At 42.1% G+C, this 23015-nt stretch overlaps 2 protein-coding genes across 3 annotated transcripts; both read left to right on the plus strand.

Moving 5' to 3' along the window:
* The first annotated feature begins 1035 nt into the window (after window positions 1–1035).
* LOC306733948 (apolipoprotein L6-like) lies at window positions 1036–3408 on the plus strand. Its single transcript, XM_079215263.1, has 4 exons — window positions 1036–1061; window positions 1517–1574; window positions 1981–2326; window positions 2852–3408. Exons 1-4 carry the CDS (start codon window positions 1037–1039, stop codon window positions 3254–3256), a joined length of 834 nt encoding a protein of 277 aa, XP_079071389.1. The 5' UTR covers window position 1036; the 3' UTR covers window positions 3257–3408.
* Window positions 3409–6240: 2832 nt separating this feature from the next.
* On the plus strand, window positions 6241–17829 carry LOC306733940 (uncharacterized protein). Of its 2 annotated transcripts, XM_079215251.1 has the most exons (21): window positions 6241–6293; window positions 6373–6438; window positions 7187–7243; window positions 7323–7388; window positions 8335–8394; window positions 8476–8535; window positions 8881–8934; window positions 9027–9098; window positions 9185–9247; window positions 9396–9473; window positions 11420–11479; window positions 11959–12024; window positions 12305–12388; window positions 12687–12758; window positions 12897–12950; window positions 13072–13107; window positions 15151–15228; window positions 15351–15390; window positions 15487–15532; window positions 15806–16220; window positions 17129–17829. In XM_079215251.1, exons 1-21 carry the CDS (start codon window positions 6246–6248, stop codon window positions 17612–17614), a joined length of 2061 nt encoding a protein of 686 aa, XP_079071377.1. In that variant the 5' UTR covers window positions 6241–6245; the 3' UTR covers window positions 17615–17829. The 2 variants fall into 2 exon arrangements, with proteins under 2 accessions (XP_079071377.1, XP_079071378.1); XM_079215252.1 differs by lacking the exon at window positions 9185–9247.
* The last annotated feature ends 5186 nt before the right edge of the window (window positions 17830–23015 follow it).

Genomic DNA, 23015 nt, shown 5'->3' on the forward strand with positions numbered 1-23015 from the left:
CTCATGCAGATGCCGGATATTAAAAACAAGATAATGGAATGCTCACTCTTTATCGTCTCTTGATACCAGAGCAAAGCCACGCAGCCCGAGTGGGAAGATCCACCCGGAGCAACGTCACGCGACTTCATGTCGGAGGCCGCGAAGGTACGCTTGCACCTTTTTGGCAGTGATTAGCATCCTTGGATAAACTTCCTCCTCAACGCGGTTAGAATGAATATCCTACTAAATGACCTGGGGTTAAATATACGCTTAAGAACCTTGAGATATTGTTATGATAACGCACACAGATTTGTTGCTGATATGAGACTGAGAAGGGCCCAGAACATAACAAGGCCATACCATCAAGCTGGCCCTGAATAGGGAGCCTGAGGCTGCGTTCACAACAACCCTGTAATACTCCATGTTCGTGGTTTTAAAATAAATGTGAGCTATGTGTGGTTTTGTTTTCAACCGGACACATTGTCTCCTAAAACCTTTACATGCACCTTCAGGAAAACCAAATAAATGTGACTATCGTACACGGAAGCTTATTTAGTAAATCACGACAGTCGGCATTAAACGGGGATTAAATGAAAGAAAACTCTTTTTGTCTGAACAATTCTTGTGTGAATAATGCATGATGGTCTTCTGTGCAAAGGTGCGCTTTGTTTTCAACTGATGCTTAAGAAACTGATCGTTCCTGATGGGACGCATTCCTTTGTCATGTGACTGGGCTGGTTGAGCAACATTACACAACCAGAGGGTAGTGTTTACCAGGTTGCATAGTTCCACGCTTTCATGACTAATCTGTGTGTGTGTGTGTGTGTGTGTGTGTCCCTCATTCAGGCGGAGTGGCTGGCTGCTCAGGTGGATGAGCAGACCATAGCGGGTCTGGAGGATGAGGACGAGGGCGGGGTTAGTTTCTCTTTTTAAACTGGCTCAACGGAAATATTCCACTGGGCCGCAGGTGAATAACCTTCTCTAGTCGTGTCGCGCTCCGGTTTGAAACATCATGCTTCTTTTTTTTTTTTTTTTGTCACAGGACACTGACAGTTTGATGGAGTGGTGGAACACAGTGGAACGTGAGTCACCATCACTCGTTTTAAAGTTACTATGAGGAACGTTCATCTGGTTATAAATCACTCAAATCTTTTTTTCACTCTTTATTTTGTATTAAACAACAAAACGTACGGTCAAATTAAACATGATTTAAATTGTAAATTACTGCTCCTCTTGCTTAGGATGGGTTACATGCAGAGGTCATATTTCACTATGTTGTGTTTATTGTATGTGATGATAAAAACATAAAGGGTTAAGTGTTTTCTACATGACCTTTTATGAGCAATTGAGACATCTATATATTCTTAATGCTAGTCATCGGTGCCACCGGGTCCGACTACAGAAAGAAAATTAGGTGAAATAATGCAGCTTCACCAGAAAGTCCCTCAGCTCGGACTCAAAGTAGCTACTTCGTAGTTTTGAGTGACGTTTAGTAAACTGTATGTCTTTTTTTAAAACTTGTTTGATTGCCTTTCAGAATGGGATGAGGTGCCGTCGGACGATGAGGACCAAGTTATAAGAGAGGACGAGTCCAAGTACGTCTCTTTGATATGAATTTGGCAAAAAGTATAAACGTGTACGATCTGGCCACGCTACTTTCAAAGTGTACGAGATCCACTATTTGTTTCAGCTGGAATCTGATCTATTGGTGGATCAACACAAACGTGATGGTTAAAGGTTTTGATGATCGCTTATTTAATTCAAGCATGAATGCCAAGAAAGTGGTTCTAGCTTCCCAAATGTGAAGGTTTTATGTTTTCTTTGCCGTATATGATACTGGGCTGAACATCTTTTAGATTTGGACCAATGGTAAAAGTGATTTGTTTGGTTCCAGCATTTGTTTTATTTTGTTGTTTGGCCTTTTGTGTCATGCACCCTGTTGTAAGGACTGAACTCACCAAGCCTGTGTGTTTTTTGCTTTCGCATTTAAATAAATCCCAGGTCCTTCACCATCTTGGCGAGCAAGGTTCAACGCGGCCTGCGCGTCTTCAACAAAGTCTTCACGGAGCGAGCCGAGTCCCTCTGGCAGTCCATCATCTCGCTGCACGCCATCGCAGATAACATCAACAAGTTCCACAACAAGGCCAAGATCGCCGGCATCACCGGCGGCACCACCACGGCTGTGGGCGGCGTGACGGCCATCACCGGTTTGGTTCTGGCCCCCTTCACGTTCGGCGCCTCTCTGGTGGTCACCGCGGTCGGCGTCGGTGTGGCGACGGCGGGAGGAATCGCTTCGGCCTCCGCGGCCATCTCGGACAACGTCAACAACATGCACGACCGGAAGAAGGTAAGCGGGGATTTTACAATGCACGCAATGTCTCCTATATCGTCACCTTCCTAAAACAATGGCCTAACTTTCTTGCCTAAATCATCTCCTCTTGGTACTGGCCACCTCTGGTACAATCGCCTACATCCTCAGTTGAACAGATCATGTGATTCTACCCCTGTAGTATAACGGCCTGCCAAGAGTGACTTTGGCCTTTTTAATTTGCCTAAGTCAAAAGACAATGTGACTTAGGCAATTTTACAAGCTTTTCAAGATGGCATTTTGAAGCTAGCATTTAAGCTAGCAATTTAGTTAGCATTTTACAGTATGCCTGCTGTGCAGCTGGTGCGCCCCGATTACATTGGTATTAGTTTTTTGTGTTTTCTGAAAAACCTGAAAAAATGACTTGGACCATTATTTTAGATGATATGGAAATGTGAATTCTGTGGCTTCAACCTGTCGTGAAATAAATGCTTGAACCTACCTTTTTTTGATTACCTTTCACTGGTTAACCATAAACCGGTCTATGCGTCTTCTCCCCCCAAGGTGGAGGTAGTGCTGGAGGTGTATGAGGCTCACCTGCAGGCCATCTTGAAGATCCTCCACTTTGTCAATCAGGGCCTGTACAAACTCCGCGGCCATCCCTTCCTCCGGTCCGGCACCCAGCACTACTCGGCGGACTGGGAGGTCCGCAGTGCCGTCCAGATGATCGGCATGGTGGACTCGCCCGTGATGCGGGCGGCCGAGGTGACCGACGCCTCGCTCGCCTCGGTGCAAGGACTCTTCAAAGGCATGGACAAGTACTTCATCAAGGACAGCAGAGAGCTGAAGAAGGGCTGCAAGAAAGAGGTGGTGGTGCAAATAAAGGAGGTGGCCAATGTGCTGAATGACGGCATCGTGGAGCTGAATGCCCTCAGAGAGGAGCTCCAGGATGCGACTGGAAACATGTGAGCAACGTCCTGCACGAAGACACTGTGATCGTCGCTGGTTCTTAAAGCACCGCCAGCGCCATCTCCTGGCTAAACGAGGGAACTGTTGGTTTAAAGGTGAAGCTGAGCTGTGACTCTTGTAATGGTCATCATGTTGTTGTGGTTTTAGCAGAGAGATGATGATGATGATGATGATGATGATGATGATCATTTATTTCTGGTCATTATTGAGGCTCTAGATTACTTTTGTTGCATTTGGGTTATGATGATGTTTATTGTTCACACGGGGAATAACACGTCCAAATAACAGGAAGGCAGGCACACTGCTTTGAGCACTGAATGGTCTCTCGGGGTTAAAGGTTTTAATGCACGATGTTTCAAAACGTAGCTTTGTGGTCACAGATTACTTTATTTCAACATTTGCACAAAATTATTTTTGGTGTAATTTCCCCACCGACTGTGGACACATTCTAAACAGGAGCACCTTCAATCAACACATTAGGCAAACTAATAGGATCTGCTGAAAATATAAAACCCTTTCAATACAATATCCCTTTTAATTTATGAATTTATTTCCAGTCACTGTGCCGGATATCAGCGTAACCAAACAAAGCCTCTACAATGAGACCCCAAAAAGTGACCGTGATTGTTTTATGGAGTTTTAGATTTGAATGTGTTAAAACTGACATGTTGATAGTTTTCATTTGTTCAATTAAGGAACATTCATTTAGTTTTATTTAGTTTATCGACTGGACTTTGTAAATAGTAACTTTCTGCTCGCATCTTATGAGGATTAATCGTTACTTGACGAATGTATTCACATAATTCATTTTTAATGACATTTCTCCACAGCGCCAATGAAGTACAAATCAAATCTCTTCATCTCAATGCTGGTGTGGACAGAATAACTAAGAATAAATAAGAGTAACAAAGCTGTAGGTTGCTGATGCATCAGTTACAAAAGCTTCAACAGTTTATTTTGATTCTTTTTGCAACGTTCACATCCACAATTATTTCCATGAACTTATTAAAATGTATTTTAATTTTTGTAAATGTGTTTGAGCATGTGTAGATACTGTAATGATACTCATACCTGAGTGAGTTAACCCTTTATAAGCTATGTAACTGTCCAACATAAAGCAAACTACTTGTATGTTAATATATTATCTATTACTGTATATTTTAATTTGACTTGCTGCATAATGTTCCTGCCTTTTTTTTATTTTTTTGACCTAAATGTAATGGATCTGTAAAATCTATTTTAAAATGTTCAAATATTTTACTGTAATACATTTAATCTTTGAATAAAGACTAGTCAACATATTTGTTTACACCTTGGTATGTATTTAACTTTATAATAAAGTATTCCAAGATGTATAAACATCAAAGGAATTTTAAAGGCTCTTTTATGAAAGCAGCTGTGATGCAACTCATATTTATGAGTCGCTTTCATAAAAGAGCCTTTACAACTCCTTGGATTTTAAAGGCTTTTACATTTTATTTAGGTTTTAAAATATTCAGAAGCTTATATACGTGCAAATTAAACACATGGGACTGAATTCACCGCATTGTTACTATATATAAGGTTTTCACTTCCCTCTGATTGGTTGAATCTCCCTAAAACTTGATTTATTTGTTTAACCCTGAGGTCCTGGAGGAAAGAGGCCACGCCCCCTACAGGTCGCACACCTGACTCATGGGCGTGGCGCGTGCGAGTGCGCGCGCTCTCTCTGAAACTATCCACAACTTTAGCGAGGCTGCGTGGAGCTTTGGCCTTGAGCCACGCCGGCCTTTGTTGCCTTTTTTTCTCCCCAACCCGAAACTTCCCATGAAAGCCGGGCATGAAAAGTTATCCTCGGTAATCCAAAGCTCCTCGTGAGGGGTCCGCCCCCGTGTTTGTGCCAAAAACCGGTTCGACGTCTCTCCGGGATGAGGATGATGAAGATGAAGGGGAAGTGAAGGACCGTGGTGTCGCGTCCAGTATTTAAAAGTCGTTAACGTCTGTGTTGTTACTTTGCAACTCTTTTCTTCTCTGTCGCAACACTGAGGTAGGACCCCGCTCGTTTCTTTGTGTTGTTGCCGACGTTTTGTGTTGTTAAACATTCCACTGTTGGAAGTGCGTCGACGCGCCTCTGTGAGAGAGACACACAAGCCAAACTCTGTTCAAAATTCCGGCAATTTAAAGATTGTCTTCTTTTTTGCTCTCTTAAAAGACTTTAACGAGTTTATCACCACTCGGCTGGACACATTTTTCCGTTCGGCATAATTCCTGTTTACCAAAGCATCCCTTCGCGCCAGCTTTCCACGCAGGCGTTATCAACTGTGACCTAAATAAAGTGGAAACGCAACTGAAAGAATGCGCTCCATGCACGCTGTGATGGAACCAGATTGCACCAGTAAAACTTACGTTTTTACAAAAGCACTTGACTCCTACTTAACGAGTTTAGCAAGTGTATCAGATAAACAATTTTTGAATGGAGTTTGGTTTGGGGATCCAGGAGGGAATAAAAGGACATATTGACCTTGGCAGCAGATGACATGCATAACACAATATTGTGTGGCACTTGTCATAGTTTGTATTAAGTTGGGTGCCATGTTTTTATTAGTTTTCTGCCTCTTCACTTCTTAGTGTTACAGCATGAATATGTTCAGAAGAGAGAAAGGCTCGACCGCCCCGTCTCCAGTGGTCCCGCCCAGACCCAGCCAGGAGGTATGGAGAGAGAGAGAGTGGCGGTTTAGTTTGTTTCCATGTGTCCGTTCCATTAACCGAGCCCTTGATTCCATCACCAGGAACTAGACCACCCCATCGAGCACAGCCTGGGCCTGCAGGCTGCAGGAGAGCCCGGCAGCAGTGAGGCGCCGTGTGAGCTCAACCCAAAGACCAAGGCGAGCGTTAAATATCTCCTCTGCCGCTTTGAAACACGAGACCTGACCTTTTGGTTCCGCTTCCTGGTTCATTGATGTTTATTTTGTCGTCGTTATTCTGTGTGTGTACACATTAGAGAACGGGGATGATGGGAGTTATGAACAAGGTCAACCCATTCAAGTCCACCTCTCAGGTAAGACATGACATCATCAGGAAGTCATTGTTATAACTCTGATTAGTTCATGTGAAAATCAATATATATTTGTTCTCAGGTTCCCTCCACAGTCGTCAGCGCTGCTTCCTCCGAGTCACTAGAACAGGGAGCAGAAACCACACAGGTGAGAAGAGCTCTCATTGTGTATATATATATATATATATACATTGTTTTTATGCCTCTGTGGACGGCTTCCCATTCTGGAGAGATCTCTGGAACGCCTGGAGCGATTTTTGTGTTTTTCAAACTTGGCACAAACTTCCTCTTGCAGTCGAGGTCGAACTGATTGAAATATTATTAGTCAAAGGTCACTGTGACCTCGCAGGACACACGTTTTTGGGCCATAACTCAAGAATTCCTATGCTGATGATGTCAATTTAACACAAATGTGCAAAAGTGATGGCATTTTTCCACAGATGTGGATGTAAACGGCAACATGACGCACAGCAGCGAGGCTGTTGTTCTAGTGTAGGAAGTTTGTGACGAACATGAAGTGTTAACATTGTGTATTTAGTTGTGTTTTGTTGTCATTTAGCCACTTACAGTCTAAAAAGATAACTCATATTTTCATTTTGCGTAGCCTCTTTGTTTGTAAATGCACCATTCGTGCTTGTGTTTAGCTCATTTTAGCTAAATTGTCAAAGGTCAGATGTTGTTGTTCAGATTTTTATGGGAGGTTACGAAACGAGCTTCAGGTGCATTACCGCCTCCTGGTGGACTGGAGGAGGCGTGGCCCTGATTTGCATGTCGCTTGGATCACAAATCTGATTTGTGGTTTATAGATTGGGATCACTTTAATCCCAATCACTTACGAGGTAACCGTGTGTTGAGGGCATTCATTAATGGACTATTTGAAACGTGTATTTCCGCAGCCGGGTATGCTGAGAGGGGTCATGCAGAAGGTCAACCCATTCAAGTCATCCTCGCCGGTAAAATATTAAACTGCCACTGATACAGTTTTGAGGACGTAATGTGAAAAATGTGAATAAGCCTTTGTTCTTTATTCAGGCTCCTCCCACTGTCAGCAAAGCTGCTTCCTCCGAGTCTCTAGATCACGGAGCCGACTCCACGCAGGTGAGCAGAGCTCAAAATATAACCTATGTTCTCCCTGAGGCTGTTCAGGTGTACAACGTGGGAATTATAAAGTAGGAACTGAAAAACCCAGCTCCGTGTTTCCAACTCTTTTCCAATCAAAGCAGCACTCGCTCCAAAAACCCTGCAACCAATTTTGGCTCTATACCTTTTTTTGTTTTTCCCTGTGTTTGAGTCGTCATAGGAACCCCAAATTAATTCCAATGCTTGTGTTTATTGTATGTATTTGTTTAGCGAAGTCTTGGGGAAAAAAAATGTATATCTACAAAAAAAAACACTTTTAAAAGATATTTTGATCAAAACTATGAACATCCAACACGATATCAGCAAGATTTCCCAAAAATGCCTCCTTGAGCGGTCACAGAGTTTTTCAAACGGTATTATGGTGCCCTAACAACAGCCCACATACTGATAAGACAGCTTTTTGGAAAGATTAGGACCTAAAGAATCGGAATCTGCAATAATAACCATAATAGAACACAGCATTCGGGTGTTCAAAAGGAATTTCAGTCAAAAAACTGTCGGTCGGTTCAAAGATGGAGTTTACGTAAGTACTGAAACTTAACGGTTGCTTGAATTATGTTTTACACCAGATGTATCTTCTCACAAGGGTTGCGGTATTGTAGCAATTTAAATGACAACGATGTGGTTCCGGAGATAATATGTTGTTGTTTTTTGTCTGATAATAGGCGCAGGGGATTTTCGCACACTGTTATTAAAGGGTTAAAGTCCCGCGACAGATACCAGACTTTCTCCTGTTGGAGCGTTTGATCTCGTTATGGCAGCTCTCTGGACGTAATAAATACATTCCCCAGCATAGCTTTAAGCCACATGTTTGTTTTAGTTTTTCTCCTGATCTCCTGCCAGCTGTAACTTCCTTTAAGGGCAAAGAACTGACTGCATCCACTCCTGGAACGTGTGTTTTCAGAGACCCGGCGTGCTGAGAGGGGTCATGCAGAAGGTCAACCCGTTCAAGTCGACCTCCCAGGTAGCAGACGGCGGATTGGCCCGATGGTGATGGTGTGTGTGTGTGTGTGTGTCAGCTAATAAGGCTGTTTCTCTCCCGCAGGTCTCTAAAGCTGCATCTTCAGAGTCTCTGGAACAGGGCCGCGTTTCAGACTCCAGTCAGGTGGGTGGCTGTCTGGCAATGAGCTCTTTAGCTAACTGTGGCGCGTTCACATTGAGTTGGCAACTGACATGTTGATGTCACTGGTACATCCAGAGTCTTGACTCGGTAAAAAGAGACATTTGGTAAGCGTGGCCCAATAATCCGGTGTTAAGTCTTTTATATGAAACAACACCTAAAGGACATTTCTGTAGCAGGAAAAAAAGGTTTTTCAGATTTAACGCCTCGTATGCTGTTTATGTTAAAGTAGTTGGACATTATAAGATGGAGCAGTACCAAAAAAAAAAAGTTGTGCAAACGTGTCATATGATGGAGCTTTTTTTTTTTTTTTTAACGGTTGTGTTTCAGAACCCGGTGAAAGGTGGGATGCAGATAGTGAACCCGTTCAAGTCTCCCGCGCAGGTATCTTCTACAAAAATAATATCATCCAAAGAATTTGTGTTTGTCACCGTTGAGCACGATGTGTCTATTCGACCGCCTCCTCTGGGCTGCAGGTGCCAACGAGCGACGCCCGAAAGGATTCGGCGGATCCTCCAGAAACGGGGACCGAGCGCCCCGGCAGACCGGTAAGCAAGAGTCCCATGACGGAGCTCCTTCACATGCTTGTACTTCGGTTGTCCCTTTTTTCTTTTAATGTATATCTATCATCAAGAATCCAGGGAAGATGGCAGGAATGATGCACCAAGTCAACCCGTTCAAATCCCCTCGGCCCAAGGTACCAGCCGCACGGCGCTGTCGACGGCACCAAACGGGTGTTTTTGGGAGAGGGAGCGTTCTTGTCGACTGTGCTCGCTGTATTCTAACGTCTTCACGTTCTCAGGGTGTTGATTTTTTTTTTTTTTATTGTTTTGTTTTTTCCTCAGGATGCCAAGCCTCTGCAGGGCGACCTCTCCTCCAGCAGCGGGAGCTTGACGGACGGCAAAGACGTGCCAGAGAAGCAGGTAGATCCGTGAACGGGCCTCGCACACGGCTTTATAAACGGCCTTATAAAGACGCGTCAAAGCTTGAGAATTCACGAGAGCCGGTATTTAATGACACATTTATTGTAGATCATGACGATAAAATCTCTTCAGCTCGCGTTAACCGCCGACTTCATTTCAGACATTTAACCAAAGATCGAACCGGAGTCGCAAAAACTATTTAATTTGTTCAATTTGTCTCTGTAGGTTTTGGGATCATATTTCATAACATAGGTAGAGAAAACGGATTGATGAATTGTGATTTCTCCGGAGTCCTCCGTCATGTAGAAAGCGGCAGTGTTGTTCTTGCTCCTACCACAAGGTGGAGCCAAACAAAAGGATTTGAGTCTGCAAAGTGACCCTAACTATTTTAATATTTGAGTTTTTGTTTCTTCATTCAACCAACAGTATTGTGTAGGTCAGCGGTTCCCAAACTTTTTAGGCCACGCACCCCCTTCTACATCCCGACCGGGTTCACGCACCACCAATCCCCCACACCAAAAAAAAAAAAACGCAACAGAGCCTATTTATAGCCGCATAAAATCGGACCAACGCGAGAACTGTTTGCGTGGCGTTTGTTACAAGATTTATTCCGCTGTATAAATTTCAGTTACACAAGGCGTCACTTTTAAAGAGCAATAAGGATGGTCAGAGGCAGATTGCATTTCACATTTATTTACTTAAACACAGTAAGCCACGTAAAGAACAAAGAGTGGCACATGCATAGGCTCAGAAACGGATATAAATAAAAAAGGAGGAGTCCATATGAGGATTTTCACATGCAGAGAGTAAAACTCACTCTTCTTCACGCAACCGACGTTGCCAGGATGTCTTCGGACAAAGCATCGATGCGGCGCGAGACAGTGTTGTTGGACACCGGGATCATGTCTAACTTTTTAGCTTCTTTCTCTCCAATCATACATTCCACCATCTCTTTAGCAGCTGGCAAGCACACGTCTTCGCCGATTGTGTGAGGTAGACCCTTCCTTGCTGTTCGGTAACTGAGCAGATATGAAGCCCGTAGTGCGTTTTGTGTAGCGCCAACACATGAATGAGACTGCAATTGTTTTTGGCTGTTTTGTGACTCTTCCAATTTTGATCTAAAAAATGTAAGGGGCTTCTGACTTGCACTGGCATGCTTGGTGTTCAGGTGGCGGCGCAAATAAGAGGGCTTCAGACAGCTGCTAGCCAGAACCTCACTGCACAACACGCACTGTGGCTTCGGGCAATCTGCATTCCAATCCAAGTGAAGCCCAGACCCAGATAATTGTCATCATATTTCCTCTTTTTTTCCCAGTCTGATGCTCACTCTCGTCTCCTCTTTCTCCGACTCCCGGTCGATTTCTTCTCCCGGTCTCTCCCCAACGCACCTCTCCGTTTCTCTCCCTCCGGTTCCTCCCTCTCTCTCTGTCCCTCTCCTCTTTTATTACTGATAGCTTTAGATGTCCCACCTGACAGCTTCCCCGATTTCAGCCAGTTTAACATATTTTCATGGATGTTGCTGAATGAATGAAATGACGTTAGGTGCACAAGCTAGGCTAGCTAGTGTGTAGTAAAAGACAGTCTGGCGGCCGGACCGGAAGTGCATCTATTTATTAAATTGTACGTTTTTAATTTAACGTTTTTAATAGATAAAAAATGATGTTTAATATTAAGTATTACACCATTAGACCACAATTACATTTTTCCTCTGGCGCACCCCCTAGAGGCAGCTCGCGCACCACACTTTGGGAATCCCTGGTGTAGGTTAACTGACTTTTTCTGTGCACAATCTGAAATAAAGTGTCTATTATCAAAGAAGAGCTCATACAAATCCCATATCTTTAAATGTATATATCAGTTAGTCCTTTAATAAGCATTTACCACTCTCATAATTCTTAAATGACTAACAAAAGCATTTTGCACCCAAAATGATGTTCTCTTTTCAGAGCCCCGGGGTGTTCAGAGGGATGATGCAGAAAGTAAACCCCTTCAGGTCGTACACACAGGTACTGCACACACACGCTGAATATTTAGTAAACGCATGTTAAGTTTGCTTTTAAAAGGAGAGTTAAGAGTCAAGAATTCCCCCTCGGGGATTAAGAAAGTATATATTAATTCATTCATTCATTAAGGGAGACCGTGTCATGTCGTACTTTTGAAGGCCTGTGATAACCACACACTTTATTTCATCTAACCTAAAGCGCATTAACAAAACAACAACAACAACCTCTACAGTCCACATTGGACTTCAGCTCAACAGTATCATACAAAACAAACTCCCTCCCCGACCAACAAAAACAACAACCTCTTAATTGAGGATACACAAACAAACAAACAAACAAAACAAAATCTAATGAAAAATAAATAAAAATGAATTAAGAATTAGTAAATGAACAGTTATATAAAATCAACGATACACGGTACACATTGGACTTGTTGTCCAGCTGGTCGGTTTGGTTTTACCCACTGTTTCGTTTTGATGCAGAAGCCGGGCGAGGAATGTCAGACCGACTCGGCAGTTCCCAGCACAGCTTCCTCCTTCGTGCCGCAGGTACGAGTTACCAGTAAAGTGTCCTTTTTTTAAAGGAATGGGGAAGAAGGAAAAAAGTCAGATGTGACTGAAGATAACTTCCCACAGAGCATGTTGTTGAAGAGAATTTATTTCTCACTCTTGTTGGCTCAACTTCAGCATTGTGTTTGTGACATAATTACCCAGTGCATCATAGCAACAACCCTTTGATCGTGATTAATTTGCTCTTTTAACGTCAATACTTGACTCGCTCTTTAAAGAAATGTTTGACTTTACTTCACTGTGTATTTTTTTTAATCAGGAAAACCGCTTGGTTGTCAGGGAGAACTCCTCCAGCTCCGACAGCGAGGACGACAGCACCATGGACAGCTCCATAGAAAGACACGTAAGACGTTGAGTTCATCTCGGGTTCCTGGATTCTTTTTTTAAAGAATGCCGTTCATCGACTTAACCCGGAAGAAATCATGAAAACTTGCGGTCAAGCCAGAAAAACCCCAAAGCGAGAAACCATCCACGAGAGAAACAATGCTGGTTTGTTCACCGGCGTCGGACGCGAGCCAGAGATCTGTAGGAAGACAAGACGTCTGCGTATCTCATCTCATCAGTTTGCAGCCACGTAAAAGCTAAACTGTGATCTTTATTCACGTGCATTGTTTTGACGCAACTCATTTCTCTCTCCGCAGACCATTTGGTACGCCGACGCCGACCCCGGCCTCGAGGTGAAAAGCCAGCCGGCGCCGAAGAAAAGAACGATGGTGTGTGAAACGGGGTGCATCCAAAGTGTCCTTTTCTTGTGTGTGTGTTTATTGTTACTATAGCTCATGCGGTCACTGCACTTTGCTTTGTCGGAAGACGTGACTGTTTCACACTTTTCCTTTCTCTTCCTCCTCCAGACTTTCCGGATAAAGAGGATTCTGCCCACTGCGTTGTTTGGGTCTGGAACAAAGGTAGCAGTCAACACGTCCTCCTACTGAAGGAACCGGTTCATTCCACAGTTTTAAAGATAAAACATCATACTGTCACAGTACAATTACAATCGTTTTAGTTTGTTTTTGTTTTGCTCCACAGGACTCATCATCGTCTGGTACTCAAGCCCCGCCCCAAGTGAGTAGGCAAGGCCGCTTCATGGGTAGCGCACCTTTTGAAACGCACAATGCATGCTATGAAACATACTATGCTTCTACTTTTTATGACTTATTGGACACTATGCTCAGTGTTTCCCCCACCGTTATAATAGGGGGGCGGGGCGCCCCCTGAAGAAACTCCCCACCCCCCTGGCGACAGCAGCTCTCCTGCTCCAGGTGAAACGAGCCAAAGTGTTCGTGTCTTCCACCCAACAATGAGCTGCTGGCTTCACATATTACAAAAGTACAAAGTACACGGACATAAAACTAAGTCATTCATAAATACATGGAGAAATGCCTGTACTTTCGGGTAAATGGTTACGGTACGCCGTTAACAGGTTACGCTTTTTGCCGTTTTGCCAGAAGTCTCCTGTGACACGATGGTGCATGTGACTGCTGGGGCCGTGTTGCTTGACAGTGTAGCGGAGGGTTTTTTTTCTTGTCTTTTTTTACCAGCAGAAAGCGGATCCTGAGGTTTTTTTTTTTTTTTATTATTGGGAAAACGCATTGATGTAATTTATTAAAAAAAACGGGTTCCCTCCCCCTAACTGTATTAATCATACTTCACGTTGCGGACATATTAACATCTGACTCCTTTTAACATTCTATACTACAACTTCTTTTCCTTGTTTTGACATGTACTACGACTTAAAAAAAAAGTACACAAATATGACCTGTTAATGACATCCCATACAAATTTCACATTATGTCACATTATGGAAAAAAAGTCAAAGAATAGTATGCCGTAGACAGTAATTGTATATAGTCTCATTAAAAGGCATATAATATAGTGAGGGTCCTTCAAATGTTCAAATTTCCAAGTATAGGTTCCCATAAAACTTTAAAAAATAAAAAAAGAATAGTTCAGTGTTTTTATGACGCACTGCGTTAGTTAGGCAGGTGAAGGAGAAGGTTAGCTAATTGAGGAAGTGCTGTTTCTTGTGAGGCAGAAGAATGTGTTTTGTAATTCAAGGTGAGTTTCAGTGACGAGTAAATGAACTGCAGGACTCACTTTTACAGCACTGATACTCAAGAGATCTTTTTACAACGCAGGAATTCACATTTCATCTGTTTTTAAAAAATCCAAAATGTAATAAAGCCTGGCCAAAAATATCGGTCCAATTTCTACGATCATAATAATACATTCAGACAGTGTGTATGCTTTCTTTGTTCATAGTTCATACATGAAGCATTGTTTAATGTGGTAGCTGCAGCAGCAAAAGCAGATATGCTGAACTAAACCCATGAAGTTAGCTAGTGGGTTGCCAGTAATCCAACACCTCCAACACACTCCAGCTAGCAGTAATGGGACAGGTATGATACATTTCTATTTGATCCTTGAATAGCTTGTGGGTTTGAGTCTGTTGTTATCACTACCAACACAAAAGAAAAGTGGCAACCTGTTGACCGTAACTACAACATTTACTTTAGTTCGGTACTTGCGTGTGATGATTGTATGCTACTTTATACTTCACTGCAGCTATTGGGCAAGCATACCTGTAGCTACAACTTTCTCAATTAATTTAAAATCCTACGAGCATATTATTAATTTCTCTGCATCAAACCACCCAACAGTATAAAGCACAATAATAAAATGACTCTTAGATGTTGCTATATATGTGTCAATATATATATATGCACAACATAGTGAATACTCTCTTTAAGTACATATTTTTGATAATACTTGCATACTTGCAACACAGGACTTCTACTTGTAATTGACATTGTTACAGAAGATGAGAAAAAAATTATTATAGTAATGGAGTGAATTATTATAATCTTTTTCATTAAAATGTAATATTGTATAATGAGCATTGGCCCAAATAATCCAAAAATGGTTTAAAGTATATAATTGGCACATGCTCTTTGGTAACCAACTAGCATTTCTGAACTGGGGCCACAGGTTTCAGCCACAGCCAGACAAGACGTTAGGAGTGTGTGTCGTTGCTAACATTTAACATTTATTTCCTCTAAACACAATTTATTTCGTGTGCTGTATTGTTTTTCTTTCTTTTTTTCGTAGGAAGTAGTGGAAGTTCAGGCTCTGGAGTTGGCTGAAGTGCCAGAGCACATTGAAGGAACGGTCCTGGACCCTCTAGACGTAAGCTTTTTTTTTTTGCGTCTTGTAATATTACATCACATGATGCTTGTTTTACGTGTATGAATTTAATTTTCCTGTAAAAACTGAATTATTCCAATGAGTTTCCAATGGCTTACTTCCAGGATGACGAAGGCCTTCTAGGGTGGTGGAGATCCGTACACGGTAGGCGAGATATTCAGTGTTTTCTGTATTTATTGGTGATCCTGCTTTATTGATTAACTCTATAAACACTATAGTTATGTATTTCCTGTGTGTTAGGCTGGGATGAGTGGAATGAGGGCAAGCAGGACGAAGAGCCTGAAGAGTAAGTAGCGCATCTATTGAAGTTTTTCACTTTTTTTATTTAGGCTAAGAGTAGCTCTGGTCAATGTTAACAGAAAAAAAGATCTGCTTTTTAAAAACCAAACACCAAAAGCTATCTAATTTGAGATCATACAATATTTACTATGTTGTTATTTAAATAAAATAGTTTTTCCTCCACATCCTTAGTAAATAAAAGGGACATCTTGGTTCCTCTTCTGGTTCTCCTTTTGAACGTTGCGTTGCATGACCCGTCTTCCCCGTCTCCTCGCCCCAGCGTGGTGGAGCAAGCGGCGGATCGCGTCTTCATGGCGGCGCGTCTCTTCGTCCGCTTTTTCAACCAGCGCGGCGGCTCCCTCCAGCAGCACATCCTGGAGCTGATGGGTCTGGCCGACGCGGCGGACATTTTCCACAAGAAAACCGTCACGGCCAGCGTCGGCGGCGGGGTGGCCAGCGTCGCCGGGTCCATCACGACCATCACCGGCCTCATCTTGGCGCCCTTCACCATGGGAGCGTCGCTCATCGTCACGGCCGTCGGCATCGGGGTGGCGACGGCCGGCGGGGTGGCTTCTGCTTCGGCCAACATCACCGACACGGTCCATTCGAAGACGGAACGCAAGAAGGTGGAGAAGATCATCCAAGACTACGAGGGCGAGATGAAGGACATCAAGGAGTGCATGGAGTTTTTGCAGGTGAGCAGATTAGGTTTTTTAGGAAGTTTGTCGCAAAGCCTGAACATCTACTGTTAAAAACTCTTGACCGTTTCACTCGTGTTCTTTTAGCTTTGAGTGTGACGATCGTAATTGTCAATTTAAAATTGTGCGTAGATAACCAGCTATTTTAAACATGACAGTTACAATATTGTTGTACTAATATTGGGAAATAAAAGTCGAAAAGGTCTATTTTGTTGAGTCCTAGAAACATTATCTGCAATTGGCTAATGTCCTTCTGGAAACCTGAAGGTTTTCATGCGCACCAAAATCTCGAGCAGCCATTTGAAATGATAATTTAATTTGGGCGTTTACTTTTTCCAACCATTTAGTGTTTAAGTCATCTATGAATACTGCCTTCCTGCACTATTTGTTTATTTTATTTATTTTGCGCAATTCAAACAATACAATAAAAAACAAGCCAAATGGGCTTATTTGAAGCCTCCATCTATATAATTAAATATTTTTTTTTACAAAATTACAAACATAAATTGAAATATGCATAAGATAGACAACAAAAGAAAGAAAAATAATGTAATTATGTTAAGTGTGTGTGTGTGTGTGTGTGTGTGTGTGTGTGTGTGTGTGTGTGTGTGTGCATGTGCATGAAAGTCAGCATGGCTTGCGTTTGTTCAGGGATGTTGGACTAAACCTCTGTGGCAATTCCTAAGCAATGGTAACTAAACATGTAGATATAACAGCTAAAACAAGAAAGACATGAACAGCAACTAGACTTTCTTTTAGGCAATTTTTAATTTTTTTTTTATAGAGGGACATTTCTTTGTGAGGTGGGAAAAGTTTGTGAGAATTTCGTGAACAAAATAATATATAGGATGTGATTGAACACATGGGGTTTACACATAATGGAAAGTCTCTTATCTCCCCGACAGGAAGGGATGGAGATGCTCGAGGAGTGGGACTTTGAAAAGTACGCTGAGAACATCTCCAAGAAGCACCTCAACCAGAACGTCAAACATGTATTGAAGGAGGGCGGCCGGGCCGGCAAGGCGCTGGTGATCAACACGGAGAGCCTGATTAGCACCGTTCAGGTCCTCAGCGTGGCAGGCGGCGCGGCCAAGGCCGCCCAGGTGATGAGCGTCACCACCGGAGTCATGTCCGGCCTCTTCCTGGCTCTCGATCTCTTCTTCCTGGCCAAAGACGCCAAGGAGCTCAAAACGGGAGCCAAGACGGAGTTCGCCGCCAAGATTCGAGAAGTTTGTAAGGACCTGCAGGACGGGCTGCTGGAACTGAACCGCATCAAGGAACAGCTGCAGAAAACCATCGACGGGATCGAGGTGGAGGTCGACGAGGAGGAGGAGGAGGACGAAGAGCTGCTGAAGTCTGAGCTGAAGAAACTTGTGGACTTTGAAGATTGAAGGACGGTGGCTAGGAAACGAGCCAAAGCCAGCACCAAAAACAAACACTCATTTAGTACTGTCAGTTTCTCAGAAAAGCTATTTTCCAGTAATATATATGATACATATTTATATTAGTTATATTTATAATGGTGGTCTTTTTAAGGATAGGTATGTGCATTGTGCCATGATGAATTAATGTCACATTCTTTACAATTAAAAAATGGTTTCCTGATTATTTGGCTTGCTCTTTTTCATCAACTTAACTTGGCTCAGATGTGATAGGTCAGAAAAAAACCAAAAAAAACCCAGGATTGCATGATTCCCTCGTGCTCAGAGGGTGGTTCACTGACGCATGAAGGACAGGGAGAATGTAGACAATCCTGCCTGGCTTGCTTTCAACACCCTTCATCAATTAAATCCTCTGTTTTGATCTTTCTTCATGAGGAAGTAGCTGGAAAGAACTCTCCCTACGTCAAGCGCATTCCCTTCAACGAGATGACAAAAAAAACTCACTCAACCAAAGAACAATAGGTGGAAAATTATTTAACTACATTTTGTGGAAGGGCAGGATCACATTAATTCTCTATACAAGTCAATATTCTCATGCATTGCACCAGTTTTTATTCGCAGAGAAAAGTAGTGAGGCTCAAGCAGTTGAAGTGAGACGGACCACGAAGTATCTTCCAAAGTCCCAATCATCAAGGTCTGTGTTTTTTTGCTGAGTCACAACTTCAGTTGTCAGTTTCGATTCATTGTGCTCCCGATAGACACCCATTCGGCGGTAACTAATGGGTTTCTAATTACCGGGAAATTAACCGTTCAGTCAATTTGGCTGTTATGCAAAAACAAATAGGCAATTAGCTGTAATAACCAGTACCTACGAGTCTATTCGGCAATATGCCGTGACAGGCGAGGTGTGCTGTCGTTTTTTTTTACCCGGTGCGTCATCGACTCAGTGACCGTTGGCTGCATATCAAAGCGCTAATCCATCAACATTGAAAGTTGTGTAATTGTCTCTTGTCTCTTTTCTAGTTTCTTTGCAAAATTAATATATATACCATAAATGAACCTAAAGACCTTCACCAGTCAAAATGTTCCATTTCCTGGTCAAAACAGAGGGATAGTAAGAAATTAGTAATACATAAAATGACTATCTTTGGAAGACTCAGACTGCTGAAGCGAACCCTGCAGATGCTGTGCCCAAGAGGTCATCCATTGGTCAGAATAACCAATAATAAGATAAGGTTGAATAATATATAGAGTATTTTCTTTTCCTCTTCGAGAATTATGGCTGGGTCAGACAAGTATTTATGCTTTTTATATGTCAAAGTAAAGACAAGTTGACCAGAATTAAGTCCAAATATAAAATACATAAGTAACTGCCTTTATCATGTTGCAAAAATACATACGAATCAGAATTAGAACCGTTTATTGCCAGGTATGTTTCACATACAAGGAATTTGTCATGGCGGGTGGTGCATGAAATAGGAACATACCGTAAAAGTCGCCTTTTACGGTATGTTCCTACCTTCTGTGGTGGTCGGGGAGCTAGCGGAGCGCTAGCTGGCTACAGCGGGGAGCTAACGGGAACACTAACCGAAGGTAGTAGCGGCTTGTAACCCAACTTATACGGTATTGCATTTTGAATGTGACTGGAGGTACAGCTGTTGGTGTAGAGGAAGAGATCCAGATGAGACAAAGAGAGAAGACGAGAGGGGAAAGAACACAGCCTTGGGGGGAACCGGTGCTGATGGACCGAGAGGCTCAGATATGTTTTCCCAGCTTCACATGCTGCTTCCTGTCAAGACAGGAAGACGGCGATCCTCTTGCTATTGGTGAGGCCAATTATGTTATAATGACAGAGACAAAACGCTACATTTGAACACATGACAATAGCGTTTTAATTCGCCTTATTATGTCAACAAAGTAAAAACAGTTTTGGCTGTCTGGAAACAAGGTGTGGGAATCTGCCTTTCTGGTCAGTAAAGGATTTCCATGATTCATTTTGGGAAGCAAAAAGAATCCGCCCCAGACGGTTCAAAGTGCTGACAAGAGAGCGACAGCGGACTGTTAAAGGGTTAAGTAATCGAAACTCACTTCTTAAAAACAGAACCCTTATCTAGATTAGTCATGATTTACCTATTTATTTTACCCCATTTGTTTTTGTTATGGTTGTTTCAGGCGTAATACAAGGCGTGGGGCAATACAATTGATTCTTGAAAGAAATGGAGATTCTTATGCTCTAAGACTATGATTATTCTAAGATGTGATCACACATAAACATGACGTTACAGAGGAGTGGTTTTGGTGGTTAGCTCTTAGAAACGACATTTCATCAAACAGCGTGTGGTACCACATTCTGACACTCATAAGCATTATAATATATACTATATATATATATATATATATATATATATATATATATGTATATATACATATTATAAGAGCTGCGTTAGGAGCAGAAGAAGTTACAATTCAACAAAACACAGCAAGAAAGGGTGGTATGTACTGAAAAGAGTAGGATGTAGAATGTAATAACTCTACAAATAGATCATAATGGAAAGTAGGCAGGTCACAATAGGACATTTTGATATCACCATTATTGTCAGGAGGAAATATCACGTTTCGTTATGGTTCTCACGATTATTAACCCAAATATTTCGAATAGACCGCCTATAGCTAATTCATTAAAATAGTACTAAATAAGCATATCCTTTTACTTAGTTGTTAATTGTTGCTGAGAGCGAGTGTTCGGAAGGTAAACAAATTAGGTGCTTTATTCATAAAATGGGTTTTAGGGCATAAACAGCAGAGTAAAGCATATTGCTTTGGATTATAAAAATACAAGTCTGTTTCCTCGCTGTGCAGAAGTAAGCAGCTCTCTCGTCCTCGACACGGACGTGGTGATGGAGTTCAGTCAACAAGCGCTGTGTGACTTGTGACCTCTGTGTGGATTTGGGAATTTTTGTTCTGCATTGATGAACTATAATGCGTCGCAGTCTGAAAAGAAACATGCACTTGTTTCCCCGTATGAACTCAACACCTCAACATGTCTGTCCGGTTCTGCGAGCAGCAGCACAGGGGTGAGACGGCTTCATGGACATTTGCCAGGGGGCCAAGCCGGTAAGAAGAAGCCGTGGAACCGCCTCCTGTAATCACCAGGATCTCTGCACAATGGGGCCGTGACGCAGACCAACAAGCGGAGCTGGATTCGTGACTTCAATTCATTTACAACCAACCCAGAACAACAGCCCTATCAGATTCCACATCTTCTGCGGGTCGGGCTTCACAAAATGTATTTCAAGAACACTGCATGCAATAGTTCTCCCTCCCCCTCTCTCTCTCTCCCTCCCTCTCTCCCTCTCCCTCACACACAGTGAGCAGCTGCTCGGCCCACAGTCCAAACGTCAACATGTATTGCCAAAAGATGGATCAAGTAAAAAAAATGAAGGCGTGGACAAATATTTGGTTTAGATTATTTGTATAGGCTGTAGCCTTGTGTACGCAAGTAAGCACACGGCAAACAGGCCGCTCGACTCATGCCGGTTTGTCAACAAAGTGCTCCAATGCACTGAAGCTTCTCAGACGTTTTAGAGGGAAATATTATAATTCACAACCTCCCCTTTTCACTAACTTAATCATAACTGTAACGCCAGATCGAGCCGAACGATAATATAACTTAACAACGTTTGACCTCAATGATGAGGACAAATGAAGCACACGCCTCATAAATCAGTCTGATGTGCATTCCAGATCAGACTGGAGGCTTAACCACTTGAAAAGATGAGTGAGTAGCACTTTCTATATGAAGAAATGATAAAACAAAACAAACAAAATACCCAAAATATAGCAAGTAGATGATAACTGGACCATAATGTGCCAATGTATGACCGTCCTGGTCTACACAGGACACTACAGAGGAATGAATAGTGAGCAGTCAGTCCTCATACCTTTGCCTCACCTCACCTCTACATGCCAGCTTGAACAATTGAATTGAACATTTCAAATAGCAAATCATTGCTATTGTTTGAAAGCATTCTTAGAGATGCTCTTTCATCACAAAACAACACTTTTTAAGTCCGGTGGGACATAAAATCTGTTGTAATGCCTCTGGAAAAACACTTCAAGTCACAAAATGCCAAAATGTTTCCCTTTTGTCAAATCAGCCACATTTGTGGAAAGATGTATTACTTTTGTATTCTTACGCTGTACATCAGAAGCTACGCATACGCTCTGAACATGACACTTTTATGACACTCTGCATGCCTCCAGGTTGTCATTTTTCGCGATGTGACACACAACGGAAGTTTTGTGTGCTTTGACGAGTTTACGGAGAAATCACAAGACTAGTTTCCGAGCAGAAATACTTCTCTACAGAGCCAACCAAACAGGTTTAACACATGGAGGAGTGGGAACTTCCGTGGCCCAATATAATGCCGTTAACTTCTCCATTTGTCGGTAGGATACTTCTGTTCAGTGAAGCATTCAGTACATATTCATAATCATTAAACCAATCGCTGTTTGTTAGGGATGTTAATAAGTAACAGTTTAAACGCGAACTGACAATAAGAATCAAGTAAATAAAGTACCAAAAAGTTCAAAATGTTATCCTTTTACATTATTGTATTTTGTATACAACAAACACTAGCTCTAAGGAAAGTATAATACGTAATTAAAACCGCTTTTCTCTTCTTTTCTGCTTGTATGATCTGACCCGTGACTCAAAGTCGTGACACAATCAGGCGGTAACCATACAATTAAAATAAGTGTCTGATTGAGTTAGTTGCTCGAAATGTTTTTCAGGTACTTCCCCCACAGTTTATTTTGTACTTTCGATGTCATCTCATCTTCACACACACTGAAGAACTTCCATCAATTTCTGAAAATAACTGGATTGGGTTTTTTGGCACAAGAAAAAATTGCCAAAACAAAATCCTAAAACAACAGACCATCTTGTGAGCGGATTGCAAACAGCAGTAATGCTTGTATGAATTCCAACATGTAAAGTTGGATCTTTTACACTCACAGATAATGGTTATATTGGATAATATGCAATATTACATTTGAACACATCACGATAGAGTTTCATATTTTTGGTTGCAGTCTGAGCCGGAGTAAGAGTAAGGGGACAAATAGAGTTTTGATAATCTCAATTTATCTAAGTTATCTCAACTATTCAACTTTAAAAAGTCAAATAACAATGAATGTATTCATTATTGTATTCACTATTCATTTGTTCAACACAGTAGGAGCTCCTTTTTCCACATTACTGTATTGTATACCTAAACACTTAACTCTAATCCTTTGACTGCCGATACAATAAACACCAAACAGCTACTTGAGCTGGGCTACTTATGATTAATATACTTTTTTACAGCAATGTCACATTCGTAGGTCCATTTGCAGGGAGAAATGCTTC

The sequence above is a fragment of the Taurulus bubalis genome (genome assembly GCF_910589615.1).
Source record: "Taurulus bubalis genome assembly, chromosome: 3".
Classification (NCBI taxonomy): Eukaryota; Metazoa; Chordata; class Actinopteri; order Perciformes; family Cottidae; genus Taurulus; species Taurulus bubalis.